The sequence below is a fragment of the Mangifera indica genome, chromosome 8 (assembly GCF_011075055.1).
Source record: "Mangifera indica cultivar Alphonso chromosome 8, CATAS_Mindica_2.1, whole genome shotgun sequence".
In the NCBI taxonomy this organism is placed as follows: domain Eukaryota; kingdom Viridiplantae; phylum Streptophyta; class Magnoliopsida; order Sapindales; family Anacardiaceae; genus Mangifera; species Mangifera indica.
The window spans coordinates 7,354,126-7,370,206 of NC_058144.1; the positions used below are offsets into that span (position 1 = coordinate 7,354,126).

General features: G+C 35.9%; 3 protein-coding genes across 3 annotated transcripts; 1 reads left to right on the forward strand and 2 right to left on the reverse strand.

Annotated features, from left to right (window-relative positions):
- The first annotated feature begins 972 nt into the window (after nucleotides 1-972).
- LOC123224363 (protein ULTRAPETALA 1-like) lies at nucleotides 973-6,606 on the forward strand. Its single transcript, XM_044648003.1, has 3 exons — nucleotides 973-1,782; nucleotides 3,437-3,761; nucleotides 6,200-6,606. Exons 1-3 carry the CDS (start codon nucleotides 1,572-1,574, stop codon nucleotides 6,372-6,374), a joined length of 711 nt encoding a protein of 236 aa, XP_044503938.1. The 5' UTR covers nucleotides 973-1,571; the 3' UTR covers nucleotides 6,375-6,606.
- A 394-nt stretch (nucleotides 6,607-7,000) lies between these two features.
- Nucleotides 7,001-10,808, reverse strand: LOC123224132. Its single transcript, XM_044647677.1, has 3 exons — nucleotides 9,723-10,808; nucleotides 8,630-8,707; nucleotides 7,001-8,457 (listed from the first exon to the last, which is right to left on the reverse strand). Exons 1-3 carry the CDS (start codon nucleotides 10,593-10,595, stop codon nucleotides 7,333-7,335), a joined length of 2,076 nt encoding a protein of 691 aa, XP_044503612.1. The 5' UTR covers nucleotides 10,596-10,808; the 3' UTR covers nucleotides 7,001-7,332.
- Nucleotides 10,809-15,409: 4,601 nt separating this feature from the next.
- On the reverse strand, nucleotides 15,410-15,987 carry LOC123223010. The gene has a single exon (XM_044646059.1). It carries the CDS (start codon nucleotides 15,855-15,857, stop codon nucleotides 15,651-15,653), a length of 207 nt encoding a protein of 68 aa, XP_044501994.1. The 5' UTR covers nucleotides 15,858-15,987; the 3' UTR covers nucleotides 15,410-15,650.
- Nucleotides 15,988-16,081: the final 94 nt, after the last annotated feature.

Genomic DNA, 16,081 nt, shown 5'->3' on the forward strand with positions numbered 1-16,081 from the left:
ATAGTTTGATGACTGTAAACCTGGAAAAGGTCCCTTTAAAAGCAAATACTTGGCGGTGGTGGCTAGCTCAAAAATATATATGAAGATCGCGTGGGATTTATTTTCATGCGTAATCATTCTGTTCATAATGCCTCAACATTGCCATGCATTTATATTTTAATATTACTCTGAATCATTGGGGAAAGAAATAATCAAAAGGAATAGCGGATTCACAAACATATACACAAAAAAGAGAGCCCATTTGTTATCTCTGTGCATATTTTGAAGAAAAGAAGCATATAATATGTATAGCATCTTTTCCAGCACACACAAACAGTGCATATTTATATCAATATCAGCACTCAAAGCATCGAAGAATATAATCTATTGACTTTATTAATTATATATGTAGTAATTAAACAATATTATGATGAGTTTGAAGGTGTCATGAGATCTTTTCCATAGTCACCATGACAGTGTCAACCCATGATACCCAAGAAAGCAGAAGCAAAGTAATTAAATCTAATTAACATGTTTAAGTACAGTCCAGTCATAATCATTTGATTACTGTCTTCTGTCAGACCAAACCAAAATTATTGTTGTTTGTCTTGGTAAAAACTATCATCTCATCAGCCTATTTCTGTATAAAGCTAGCAACAGCTTTTCAATTACGCATTCTCTAATTCTTCCTCAACCAATAAATGTTGTAATTGTAGAATAATAATTTTGACAAGGAGCAGTGCATTCATCATAAAAAAGTGGAGCAAGATGGTGTTTATTTATTGATTTATAAAATTGAGTGACGCAGCCTTATCACAATTGTCTCTGTTTCATGTGGCTTTTACCCACCGTAAAATAGTTTAACACAACGTAGAATTAACTTGTAAAGGCCACCATGGAAACAGTGAACCACCTGTATAAAGAAGAAAAAAAGATGAGACAGAACAGTTCTCAATAAACCTCGTCTAATTCCCATGAGAGGAGGGATTTTCCCACAAACCAAAAGGTCTCCTGACCCCAGAACCTCTCTTCCTCCCTGTGTTATTAATGAATGAATTTTAATTTTATTTATTCATGTTGCTCATGTCATATCATGCAACTAGCACACTTAAAGCTTTAACTCCATTCACCCCACGACATATTTTGTTTCTTCTTTTCTCTCTTTGGCCAGCTCATTTCTCTTCAGTCGCACCAAAACCAAACCCCTCTGTCTCTCTTCCTCTCCAATCAAACTGCAACACGCAGACACAATTGCAACTCTACGACAACACCCCCGGCAAACTTATTTCACTTTCTCTTTCCATCTGTCTATTACTCTTTCAACGTTTTCTCCACCAGATCTCTCGGAGTAACTTAATAAGATGCGTGTTTTTTTAAGTCTTCCTATTTACCACTGATTTTGGTTTTTTGTTTTTATTTTTATTTTGGGTTTTTCCTTTTATACCCAAAAAAGCAATCTTTATTCAACATTGCCCATATCTTGATTCTTTCATTTGATTTGTCGAGTGGGTTTTTCTGTGTTGCGTTTTTTTATATACAATAAACAAGTTCACCATTAACAGAGAGGAGAGATATTGACTTTGTGCGTGAAAATGGCTAATGGGGTGGAGAAGGAAAGTGGGTTGATGATGTTTAGCGATGAGGAGTTGAGAGAGATAAGCGGGGTTAAGAGAGGTGGAGATTATATCGAAGTTATTTGTGGGTGTACCAGCCATAGATATGGAGACGCTGTTGGGAAACTTAGGGTTTTCTCTAATGGTGACCTAGAGATCACCTGTGAATGCACCCCAGGTTGCAATGAAGGTGTCGCTCTCTCCACTCCCTCTCTCTCTCCAGTCTCTCTTTCTTGTGTCTTTAGTAAAATGGGTTTCGATTTTTCTTTTTGCATGTTTAATGCGTATGTATTGACGTTGATGGGTGGTCGCCTTTTTGTTGTTTATCCGATGGAGAAGTGTTTTGTAAGTTGTTCGGTGGTTTCATATTGTTATACAGTTTATGTGTATGCTGTATTGTCTCAGTGACTCATCTCTCCTTCGTTTCGTACCACGCGATGAATGTATTTTTTGTCAATAAACCACTGGTTCTTTGTTGATTCAAGAACTTCGTTTTAACGGTGTAGTTTCATAACGAAACCTACATTGCCATTGTCATTGTTATTGGAATTTGAAGTTTCTATTTTGACCTTTCTGAGACCAGAAGAGTTCTTTTCTTCCGTGTAGACAGAGTAAAGTTTTATATTCAAGCATAGCATGCAGCGTTGTTTGCTTTGTTTTAGTAGATTGGTTTTGACTATGTTGTTATTTGGCGATATGTCGGCAAAAATATGGTAGGTTAACTCGGTTACAATTTTAAGTTATAGGTGAACTAATGTCTTCATGCCATGAACAACTTCTGGCCACTACGATCAAACGTGCAAAGTTGTCTCTTCGATGGATGTGTTTTATGTGATTTTTCTCATGCTTGTCTTTCCGTTTGTTAATACCGAAGTACATTGTATGTATTTGTGTACCCTCTTCTGACTACTAGAATCAATGATCCTTTACTTCGATCATATGCTTCCGTTCTGCTATTGAAACAAGTTGCCATCTTCAAAGAATTTTTTCAAAATTAATACGCAGACATCAGTGAATATTTTGAGATAATAGAAGTTTTCAACATTTGTTGGGGTGTGCAGTTTGATGAGCATCTTGAGATTGTAGAACTTTTAAACGTCTGTTGGGGAGTGCAGTTTGATGAGCATCTTTGGATAATATAATTTTTCAACGTCAGTTGGGGAGTGCAGTTTGATGAGCTCATATTTTCAAGTCGAGTGTTGATCTTAATATTTGACATCTAGGGCAAAGTGTTTTTCCGATTAGATTATTTTCGTAGGAAACTTGGCCATATGATAGGGGAGAATGTTATAGGGGGACTAGTTGTGTCAGAGTGAGAGAGCGGGCAGGTGATCCACTTCTCCAAACTTTAACAGTGAAACCACCATCTTCCGGACCCACTTTGGAGCTTTGATTCGCTTGGTTCTATTATTAATAGAATTCTTTGTACTATCGGTCATGATCTTGTGGATGCTCATAATATGCAGTAAGTATAATGTCTATGTAAACCAGTTAAGGCCCTCGTTCCCTTCAGTATGAGCTTTTTCAACAGCCTCGACAAACGATTTTTGTTTCTTTCTAATCATGTTATGTGTTGCACTGATATGATGGACCTCTATCTTCTTCTTTTACTGCCTTAACTCCTTGCTGGGATCTTTCAATTATTTATTGCATGTGATTAAAGCATATTAGCGTTTAGTAACATCCTTTTCGGGGTTTGTTTCGTCTTCTTTATCCAGACCATGCTATTTGTTGCACTGATATCATATCTTTCTTTTTCTTTTCCCTTTTTTTTTTTTTTTTTTTTACTTTCCTAGTTGATGTTAAGCATTATTAACTGTTCTGGTGGTGATTTCCTTGACCAGACAAGTTGACTCCAGCTGCATTTGAGAAGCATTCTGGAAGAGAGACAGCTAGGAAATGGAAAAACAATGTTTGGGTCATAGTTAATGGGGAGAAGGTTTCATTGTCAAAGACAGTCTTGCTCAAATACTACAGCCAAGCATCAAAAAATGGAAATGGATCCCATAGATCCCACAATGGACGAGCTTGTCATCGTGATGAATTTGTTCGTTGTACTGTGTGTAACAAGGAGCGTAGGTTTCGATTGCGGACCAAAGAGGAATGTCTGGTTCATCATAATGCTTTAGCTGATAAGAACTGGAAGTGTGCTGATCTGCCCTATGACAAGTATGTTTCACTTAGATTAAATGCTCATTGAAGAAAATATTGGATGATGGTGGCCTTTTTCATATTTTTGCTGTGTGTGGATTTAGGGTAATAGGGGCAGTGTTCAATGAACTATACATTTCATACTTCATGATAACTAACGTTTCTTGTAGCCTGACTTCGTTTAGTGGTCATGATTTTTTCCTAACTGATTTCAAAGGTAATGTTTGCTCAATTGAGTTGAAGCAACATTGTGCAATGGGAACTTGGGCATTTGCATTCTTTAATTAAGCTGGAAAATGCATGCAGGCTAGTTTTTTGGATTTAGTTATATCATCGGAACTTGAAGGGAACTCATCATTACTTCAAGATTCTCCAACATGTATCATCTGTGGAAACCCTGGCTTCTAAATGTACAAATAAGATTTATTAACTCATATTGTCATGGAATGCTATTTTTATTTGCTGAGTGAAGACTAAAGAAGCATGCTACCTTCTTTTTATTGTTATGTCTTTCAAGATGAAATGCAACCAAACTTGCATACTGTGGCAAAATTTTGAATTCTGACTTGCACTGAGTAGATGGTTGTACCCATTTGCTTAATATCTTTTACATGCCAAATTTGTGAATACTGAAGAACATGTTTGAATAGAAGGATACCAAGTAAATAATTGAGTGATGTATTAGAGTGATCCAATATCTCTGAGATTTCATCCTTTTAGGGTTTTCTGTAATTGGAAAACAGAGTTTTTCTACCATTTAGTTGTCTAATCTTAATAGTTAGACATGAGGTTAAAAATTCCAATTATGAACCTTCAAATTGTTATTTTTTTATTCAGTTTACTAAAACCGCTGAATAATTAGTCATCACATTCACACACATGCTTTAACATCAGATCTTTTCCTTTATATGTGGTGTTTGTGCATCTTTGGCAAAAGCTGCTGGAAACAAACGAGAATGGCTTGATCATCCTTTTAAAAGGCATGCCAGCAGTAGCAATATTCATGGATGTGTAAGGGTTGCTACATGTTGATGCCACTCAGTAATTATTTGAGGTTTTTGTTAGAATGTGCAGCTTGTGCTTCTTTGACTTATTTATATTGTTTTGCAAGAAAATAGTAGGATGTATGTTCTTTGGAGGATATGTAAAATAGCTATGCTTATTGGAGTATTGTGTTATCACACTAATTGCTGCAGCAGGTCGCTTAAGCTTATTTTAGTCAAGAAAAGTTTAATTAATAACAGAGGAACTTATGGGAGATATCATAAAAATATAAAGTCAATATAATATACCTGCACGAGCAGATGTGAAGTTAAGATATATGTTTGGTGAATACAAGCAGCCAAGTAAATGAGGCAAATTGTGAGAAAGAAACATGTGGATAGATTATGCTTTTTCATTATATTATTTAGCATTCAAATTGACCTTCGATGAAGATGTGTGATAGACTATAATTGATTAGTAAGACAGAAAGAAGCTGTGTCCAGAAATAGATTCAGGGTTTTGAGCAAATTTTGGTAGCTGTGAGAGGGATGGCATACATTGTTATTTAAGTGTTTCAATGTTTTTAGATATGGTTGATGGATGTACAGGTTCTAAGCTTAGTGTTTTCCTCATCAATATTCCATAATTTATTCCTTGGTAATAGAATTCATCGTCATGGAACTTTTGAATAGAATTTGGATGCTGTTATTTTTTGCCTACACTGAATGGACCTTGCTTCAGGAAATGATTGCACTGTGGTAATTGGATTCACTAGAGTACTGAAAGTGATTTTGGATGCAATCCATAAGATAGCTTCACCTGGTATCTTGTTTACTTTTAGGGAAGAAATAGATGCTTGTTTTCAGTTGCTGTCGAAAACAACTGATCTGTAAGGAAAAAATTAATCTTATTTATATTGACTTGCCAGTTTTCTTTGGGACTTGTGTTTTTATTAATATTGTTTCCATTAGGCGCTTCTTTCTCTATGAATATTTTCATGGTAACTAGTTGACTAGAAATTAGATTGTCTGAAGTTTGATCATTGTAGGTTTTGCGGAATTGTAAAATTTTTACATTCTTTTAAGTTAGGATGTTAGAATGATTCATTATGGCTGCTGCAATTATTTGCTTTAGTCCTAGGAATCAAGTGTACCTATTACTTGAAGGAGTAACCTGTGTAAGTTATTTGATTTTATTTTATTTTTAGCCTTGAAATGATGTTTTAAGGAGCATCTCTAAACAATGAAAATTTCTTGGTAGTTTAAATTATCTTGTCTTGTTCTCTTAATTGATCTACAAAGTTTGACTTTGTTGGCACATCTTGGAGATGGAATGCATGTGGAAATGTGTGATTCTGCATGCAGAGTCAGTATATGTGCAGATACACTTGTGGTTGCCTGAAAATAATATATTGTGGTTTTTGACTTGCTGAACTTTAAGAAATGAAAATTTTGGATGTTTGATTTCTACAGGATAACTTGTGAAGATGAAGAAGAACGAGCAAGTCGCAGAGTGTACAGGGGATGTATTCGTTCTCCAACGTGCAAGGGTTGCACTTCCTGTGTTTGCTTTGGTTGCGATATATGTCGTTTCTCTGAATGCAGCTGCCAGATTTGCATCGACTTTACAAGGAATGCTAAAACTTGAAAATCTGGTGCTATCCCCTTGTTGGGGCTGGTATTCCTCTTTTTTTTTCTTTTCCAGTGGGTGATTTTTGACCGTTATTGATTCATTAAAGCCCATCCCCACATTTAGTAGAAGCCTTGGGTTGTTTCCTTGCTTATGTTTGACTTGCATTTTCCAGTCTCTGGGTATTCAGCGCTCTCACTGACTGGTTCAACAACTTTTATCGAGTAATTTATTATCTTCATTTATGTTTTGCATGTGTTCACATGGTGCCTTTTTGTTTGTTTGTGTAATCTGTTATGTTTAGAGGTTAAGAAAGCTAAATTGACCTGGGGTTGTGCAAGATTGTTGATGAAAAATTGCAATGAATTTTAAGGTTCATGAAAAATAAATTGACCTGGGGAACTGTAGAAATTGCTTGCATGTGACTCATAAAATTGCAATGAATATTAGGATTCTTATTAAATTCTAGATTGAGTGTTGATCTGGAAGAGAAGAGATCGGTTTTACAATTATCAATCTACTATATTTCGTGAACGTTCAAAATCAAATAGTCAAATGATATAAGAGGCCTTTTAATATATTTCAATGATCAATCGATGCAAAATCATTATTAGTAATTGATTGCATCACCGGCGCTGCAAGGATAGCCAACTACAATTATCAACTTGTCCATTATGCAATACAGTCAAAACACTTTTACTCAAATGAGACATCTACAACTACAAAATATAATCTCTCTCCTCAGCCCAACTGTTTATGAAATCTATGGTGAAAAAAATAATAATAAGAAAAGAAATGAAAACATCTTCTGCATTGAGTTGGAGAAAGCAAATGCGGGGCATGTAACCACCACCACTGAAGTAAATGGAAGCCCCCACATGGCTCCTGCAACTCTAAAACAAAGGGACACAATCTAGCATAAGCTCATTCATTTTTCTAGAGTTCAAAACGAACACAATACATGATTTTATCTGGACTACTGGCGACCTCTCGCTCCAGCAAAACGTCTACCCCCTCTACGATACGGTTTCCTTCCACGATTTGAAGATGCACCTGCACCTATGTTAAACTGTTTGGAAGCTTCATTGCCAGCCAAAGGACCATCACTTGCTTGGATATTGTCCTGTTGTCTGTCTGGTCCATTGGGAGGAATCACCTCCCTGGCATTTATAGATGGGGGAGCAGGTTGGCAAGGTAAACCCACCCCAACCATTTGGCTTATGACATTTTGCCCCATAAACCCAGGCCAAGGTGTGTAGCCCGGCCCTGCAAAGGCATTAGGCTGTGCAGCTGATAATGTCTGACTAGGATTATACTGCTGCAGAAGGGCAGCATTGTTCATCATAGGCTGAAATGGATGCTGCTGATAATTCGGGTAAGGCCATGACATGCTATTAGTTGAAAATGTACCAGGGAAAAAAGCATTCTGTGGTTGCTGGGATTGCATCTCATTGGTCCAAACTCCATTTGAAGATGTGAAACCAGCAGTCTGTGCAATCGGTGGAAATTGTGGGACTGAACCAATTCCACCAAAACAGCCCTGTACAATGGCGGAAGAAGGAGGGAAATTACCAGGACCGTAGGATGCTGGAACAGGAATCTGATGTTGGTTTTGATTAAATATTGGCTGGCAAACTTCAGCCATTTGCGGAATTGAATGCCGATCGTTTTTCCATGTATTTTTGCCCTTTTTCCGATTGTTTTTCCTGTTACCAGGTTTCTGGTCACTCATGCCCCTCTTTTCCATCTTTAGCTTTCTCTTATACTCAGCTTCTTTCTCATCATCTGAAAACTCTGCTTCATCTGATAACTCTTCATCATTGTCACCAGATGCATCATACCCTTTCTTATAAAGATTCTTGTAATCAAGCACATGATTGGCAAACTCTTGAACGAAAGAGACTAAAGAGCCTACACAGACACCAGCAGGAATTTCACTTTCTGAATTGTATCGTATCACATAGTAAGGGTTTTTTACAGGTCCAAAGATCTCATCAATCAACCCCAAAAGGGATCTGCTTTCAGTTATCCAGAGGATAGAACCCTCATTTAGAGGGCTATGCTTCTCTGCCCCTTCTACAATGACTTGGACACCTATAACCTGTAATATTGCAAGAAAAATCATACAACTATTTGTATTGGTTAAAAAAAAACCTTGTGACACAAAGGTTTAGCAAAATATATATATATATATGTTGTTAAAATGGAACAGGACTATGAACAACTAACTCAAAGATAATTAAGGCTGTATCTTGTGTTCTTTCTAAGCTTACCGAAAGAACAACTCCAACAGGCTGCATCTGATGATGTGGTTGCAAGGTAACATTCACTTGAGGAACAGGAGGGAGAACCTACAACATTCCATAAACATTATTCACAAACTTCACAAACTAATAAGCGCCTCAATAGATTAACTATATCAATAAAATGAGAACAGCAAACATGTCTATAAGGGTTATCCCTAGAGTCACCGGGATTAATTATAGCTTCTCTTATGAAGAAATCCAGCTCAGGACATACTAATTATTTTCCACACATCAATCAATGCTCATCACATTTCATGGGGCCATGATTCCAGTCATTTTGTGCATACAAAAGTCTTTTCTTTGGGACAGACAGAAAAGGTAGAGATGATTTGAATTTTGATAGACATGTTATATATGCAGCAGATTGCTAATAGTTTTTGACATTATATGAGCTTAACTGTTGTGCATTGCAACACAATTTTCCTGAATACTAAATCCTCCTAGTTTCTTGGACTACTTCACCAATGCTTAATTTTATTTATTTATTTATTTTTTGGCATAAAGCTCAATGGCACAATAAATAGAAAAAGAGCATTAACCTTCAAGACTGTAAAGAAGAAGAATTCTATAACAGTTGTACTGAGCCTTCAGAAGTAATCTATATCAATCATTGACACCTAGCAATGTTCAATGTTAAAGAGTACAACTTACAACCTTTCCACTTTAAATTTCTCATAAATTATAGGTTCTAATTCTTCATTGATATATTTTCCACAACTAATGTGAGTCTGCCTAGGTAAAGTACTCCAGAAACCGTTTTTACTTTGCCTTTATCAGTTTAGCATGCCAAAAATCTGACTCAGAATAATACCATTTTCACCAAGGCCAAATTACACGTTTCATATGTTAGAGATGGAAAAGGATATCCACATGATATTAAGCACTTCAGAAACCCTTTTTACTTTGCCTTTATCAGTAAGATATGCATAAGATTGCTAGTAAGTTATACAATGCAAAAATTACCAACTAAACATTCCTCATCCTCGCATCTTAAACAATGAGTAACAGACAAGGTAAAGTAATTTTGATACAGAATTCCATCAAAAGCACAATTACCTACCTGCAGCTCATTCTTCGACTTAATAGATCCTCCTATAGTACCTCCACTAATTTCATCCACACCAACATCATCAGATTCAATATCACTCCCACCAATTACATCCTTTTCAATTTCCTCCTCATCACTGTCATCGTCAGTCTGACCAACCATCTCCTCCCCATTAACAACCTCTATCTCGCCTTCTTCAAGATCACTAGCCACAACCATATCTCTTTTTAATGGAAACCTCATTTCCTCTTTCTCTTCCTCATCTTCATCTTCTTCCTCATCCTCATCATCACTACTACTACTACTAGAAGAAGATGATGATGAAGCTGAACTTTCATCCTCAGACTCAGAAGCACTTTCAATCTCTTTCTCATCGCTTGTTATTCCAGTCTTCACACCACTCCCATCAACAGCATTCGAATCTGACCCAACAGCCAAACGAACTTTCCCACTTCCATCCACATCGCTCACAGTTTCACTCTTCTCACCGACCAAACTAACTTTACTCATCACTTCCTCTATACAACAACTCAAATCCTTCTCTTTCTCATCTTCCAATGCCTCAACCTTCACCACACTACCAGACCCACCCAAAATTGGGTCAGGCCCGTGGACAATCCGGTCCCCAAAATTGGTTTTTCCTTCTTCACTCATCTTTACACTCTTCTCAAAATCCTCAAATCCAATATTCTCTAAGGTTATCCTCGCTGGATGGCTATCTTCAAAAAACTCCTTTATGGAATCAAAATCGAGAAATGAGTCGACGAAAGACAAGTCGCTGATTTTGGAGTTATAAATGTCAAATGGGTCCTTCAAATTTTTGAGCTCTGAAGCTGGACTAATGTTTTTGTCTTCAATGGTAGGCTCAGAGATAAACCCTTCCATCGCTTAAAAGGCAGAGAATTGGATTTTGATTAACGTTGAAATACGGTTGGTAGTAAAGAGTGGATTGAAGTTTCATAGTTGCGAGAAAGGAGGAGGCAGCTTTAAGGGATTTAAACTATTAACGGTAAAGAGGGTTTCGTTTGGGGATGCTTTTCTTTGGTAAGTTTGGTTCTTAAACCCTAGCATTGGAGACTTGAGTACCGTTTGGAAATTAAAACATAGAAACAACACATGGATCGGCTTAAGAATGAAACGACAGCGATTTACTGATAATGGGCCGGAGTGGGATGGGCCCTCACGAAAGGTTAAAACAATGTTTCAACAGAAGCCTGCTAACAGGTCACACATATATATAAGACATTATTTCTGTATTTGATATTTTGTGTTCTCTAATAATCATAATGATTTGTACAAGCTTTTATATATAAATTAACATAACATCATTTAATTGGTTGATTTTAAAGTTAAAAAAGGGTAAATAATTATATTACCCAATTATAATCTATTACTTAAGTTTATATAAATAATTTGTACATATAATTTTATTTTAATTGAGTCAAAGGACAATTTCCCATTCAAGGTTTAATGAAAGGATAAATTCTCATCCGTTAACTTTTAAAAACTTAAATATCTACTCGTTTACTATTATGAATATGGGTAAAATTGTCATTTCATGAAAAATAATTTATTTCCCCCTAAGTTTATAAATCTAATTTCCTTCTATGAAGGTTTGAAAAATCACCTTTTTTCCCTAAGGTTTTGAAACTATCATCAGAGATGACGAAGTTCCCCGTCTCCGGTCGTGTTTTCTCTCCCTTCCAACTTCTCTCTTTCTCCTAGTTTAAAACCCTAAATCTTGGTCGAAGATCGTTGGCGTTAGACGTTGCTTCCAAAATATCCATTGCGCGACGGATCTTTGACGACGTCGCTTCCAATTGTAATCTTAGTGGCCTTTTCATGACTGTGTCTTTGTCATGGAAGTTAGAGGGAGCACTGATAAATGGAAGGTCAGCTAGAGAATGTCGTCAGAGAAGGAATGAAACCTAGGGGGCAAATGGCAATTTTTCAAACTTGAGTGGGGGAAAACATGATAGTATTTATTTTTTAATATTGTTAGTTAAATGACAATTTTACCCTATTCATAACAGTAAATTGGTGGGTATTTGGTTTTTAAAAATTAATCGGTGGGAATTTGTCCTTTCATTAAACCTTGGGTGGGAAATTGTCCATTTGGCCTTTAATTGATTACCATGTCACACATATAAATCCCTTCTACTTACTATTCCATTATTAGGTGTTGCATGTTTATTATCACGACCCAACAATTTTGAGCAGGGCAATGGGTTCTCCCAGCACAGCCCACACACACAACAATCTAATGTTCAATCTCAATTTTAGCGGTGTCCAACCCACATAATGGTTGCAGCAAGCTAGCCCAAATTTTGGAAGACAAACCAGACATTTCCAGGGAAGATTCTAGGGAAATCAAGGCTGGCTGGGTAAGATATTTTTGTAGGACACTGTAGAAAGATTTTTCTCACATATATGTATATTTTTTTTGGATTGGTAATATCCTGTACAATGTCATGTCTAGATAATTTTAGAATATTTAGAAGGTTTTTCTCAAGATATTTTCAGCTGAATATTTCCAACACTTGTGCTTATAAATATTCATCAATTGTACAACTCAAAAACATCAAACACAACATTTCCCGGCAACCTTAGCACTCTTTTTCACAACTTTCAACACTTAATGTGTTCTTTGTTGGATGTTTTTCCCTTACATCTTTTGATCCAACTTGTTATCATTTTCATTTTTGTTGCACATGTGGGTTTACAAGACTTAGTTTTGACTTTTAGTTAAGTGTTGTGTGGGAAAGTTGTAGAAACAATCAACTTATAATAATTGATATCAGAGTTCATGAAAGGGGGTTAGGATGTTCTAGTAGAAATTAATTTTGCAACAAAGATTAAGTTTGGGTTTTAAACATTGCTAGCAACAAGATGGCAAGTTTTGGTGAAATTATCGTGCACAAAGGAAGGGAACGAAAGTGAAAGGCTTTAGAGAGCAAAAGATAGCAAAAAGAGAAGTTGATAGACTTGATGGCATACATGAACACAAGACTTGTGGGGTTAGAGCTTGAAATGGCTAACAAAGTTGGTAAGTTAAGAGAGTTGGTCAATTGTATTGAGAAACTTGAGAGCAACTAGGAGAAGCTACACAAGGAGATGTAAGACGCATTGAATATTATGACCAAATCATGCCTAAAGTAAGGTAAGGAGCTAAATGATTATTTGTATATTGATTTTAATGCCCTTAGACATAAGGTCATCGATTTATAAAAGGCAGCCTCAACGTCACACTCTGTCAATGTTTTATAAAACCAAAACTATACAAAAAGGGAAAGAATGCCAAGGAGATTGATAACTTCTTGTGGAGTGTGGAGTTATATTTTCAAGTTGTTGGCATCGAGGGTGATGCCAACAAAATTGATCATGCTAACTTGTACATAGATGACATTGCGATGGTTTAGTAAAGGAAGTGAATGGGGAGATCCAAAGGCAAGTTTTGGCATTGTACAAGGAGTGTGAGTTTACCTAGGTTAATGATCGGGCAAATTAAATCTTTTAGTCATGGCATTGGACAACTCTATGATAGTGTTTGGAATGGAGTTTATGGACAAAGTAAAGACGGTATCGATCTCATTTATCAACACAATAATCATTCTAAAATAGGAAAACATAAGTATAATGTTGCTAACTCTTAAAGTATCGCTTCAATCCAAGTCAGATTTATTCATGACATTGCCTAAGGGTATATAACAAGCGAACCTGATATTTTGACAATAACAAAGAAGTGGCAATCCGGTGTATTAAAGAATGTGCTTAGGAAAACTTGAGATACCCTTTAAAAGGTCAAGAACATGGTGTTCATCAAGTTACCAAAGAAGTTGCTATCAACACAAAAAGATTATCCTTACACTAAACCATAGTCGAGAACCAAGTCACATGTTGTCATGTCATGCAAGATAATGCCTCTCAAGTTGGGATGACAAATATACTTGTTATAAATTTATAAATTATATATAACGTTGTGATGTCAATTGCCTAATGCAATGAACTCTGCGTATTGTTACATGCAACATGTTTATTCCACAAGTTGAAAGGTCAACTCATATTAATGGACATGAATGAATCTTAAATACATGACACAAACTCGTCTCGGATGCATGAATTTTGAAGGCAGCCCTCGCACATGAATAATAAAAACATCGTGAAAAATCTGAAAGAACATTCTTAAATTGCACCGAGCCATTGAATGAATACCAATTGGTCCAGTCGACTTTTCTTCAAACAATAAATGCATTGCTGCTCAACTTGTCTTATAAAATAAAGCAATACAAAATTAAAAGGCCGAAAGACTTATTCCCATACGAGGATATGTAAAATCCCAAAATCTAGTCTTTTAAAAATTAAAAATTTAAACATCTGTATATACGATAATTTTTATTAAAAGTTTTAGTTAATATTAAAGGTAAAATTATCATTCAACAAAAAAATAAAAAACTTAAACTTTTATCATATTTTTTTCCTCAAATTGAAAATCTCACAATTTTCCTCTCAAATTTTTCTTTTAAATTTGAAAAAATGATAATTTTTTTCTAAATTTTTTTTCTTTTTTCTCTAGTGACAATTCATTATCTACACCCATAGGTTGTCCTCCCTCCCGTTTTATTTTTCCCTCTCGACCTCTCTCCCTCTCCTTTTGGCCATGGATCAACGAAAATTGTCTAAAAATCTAGATGATTTTTATTTGGACTCATCGTTGTCTAGACGAATAGTCACTCATTGATGTTTCATCTAGACAACAAAGACATCGTCTAAGGAGAGATAACAAGACTTTTCTTTATAAATTAAGGTTGAAAGCATAAAAAATGATGGCCGAAGTGAATAGGAAGATTATGTTTTTAAAATTTTTTTATTAAACAACAATTTTACTTTTAATTTTAATTAAATTTTTTAATAAAATTTTACTCCTATATAGATGTTTAAATTTTAAAATATTAGAAAAAAATCACTTTAGAATACCACTATACCTTCGTGGTACCCTCTTGGCCAAATTAAAATAATCAACTTCATCGAATTTAGACACGAGAAAGCTTGTTCTTCAGGCTTGGTAGTGAAAAGATAAAATATTGGAGTCATATTAAATCATTAATTTATTTCCTTTCATCTTAACCCTAAGCCCCACCATGAACTAAATGTTCTGCTGCCACTAATCCCAGTTAAATGCGTGAATTTAAAATGGAAACCTAACTTTAATAACCTTAAGCAGGGGCAAGGCAACCCTTTGAACAAAAAAAGTCTCATTACCGTCACACCTGCCCCCTGCAATTAATTCTAAATGTTGAAAGCTGAAGGCCGTACTGTCATTTAAGTTGGACGATTGTGGTTGTCTTCCTTTCCACATCAAAGAAAGCAAGAACATGTATAATACAAACTCGTCCTTGACGTTGCAAGCTGTTGCTGACAATTCTTTCAAAACAAGAAATAGGAAACATTGCCTCTATTTCCTGTTGCGTTTCACATGGATCATATTCAATATCTACAGCAGTCATAATACAGCACTGCTAAAACTTTGTCTAAAGACAACATATTTATTGTTCTGAAAGTGATCTGGTTCTGGTTACCCTTATTCACCTTATCAATTAATGGTTTTAACTCCAACTTCAATTCAAATGAAAAAGCCGAGTGATTCTTTCTTAAAAATTACATTTCCATATTCTTAGCTCTTTCAAAAACAAGAAGCAACATAGCAAACCAAACTTTGCATACATGTAAATAAAACCAAGAAATTCCATCCTCTAAGGAAAATTAGTATTATAGCTAGAAATAACTTCAAACTTTACATCATAAATTGGAGTTATATATTAGCACTTACAGGTCGTGATAAAAACTCTAGCGGCCGGATTCAGAAACCCCCGCCAAGATAGAGAGTCTCGGCCGAGACTCTGGGGGTTTAATAAGATATAAATTTGAAATGCGAGCCCAAAATTATCGGTAAGATCGTAGAATGGCTCCACAGAAAGTACAGATGATAGCTCTCCAAGATTTCCAATAAAATGGAATGTGGCAGAATCTTGTGGCTGTTTTCATGTCCGCTACGCTAGCTCCACCGCCACACCTCGAGCAAAACCCTGCTGCTGGCTTGCTTCTACTCACTTTACGTGTTTGATCAACCAGAAAGCAAAAGCACACCATATCGACTCGGCTTCTATTTTGAATGTTTCGGATTACTTCTCTCCTTGAAAATTTCTAATTTTGAAGAGAAGGAGCAGCAGCGTTGTTTATGTATATGCCTAAGGGAGGTAAAGGTCGAATATCTTCTGTTGAAGTAATTTGAGCTACACCGTTGATTGACAAATTAGTAAGGGAAGTTGTCGGAGGTTTTGTGCCACGTGTAGGGTATAGTTGGATTTACAAGT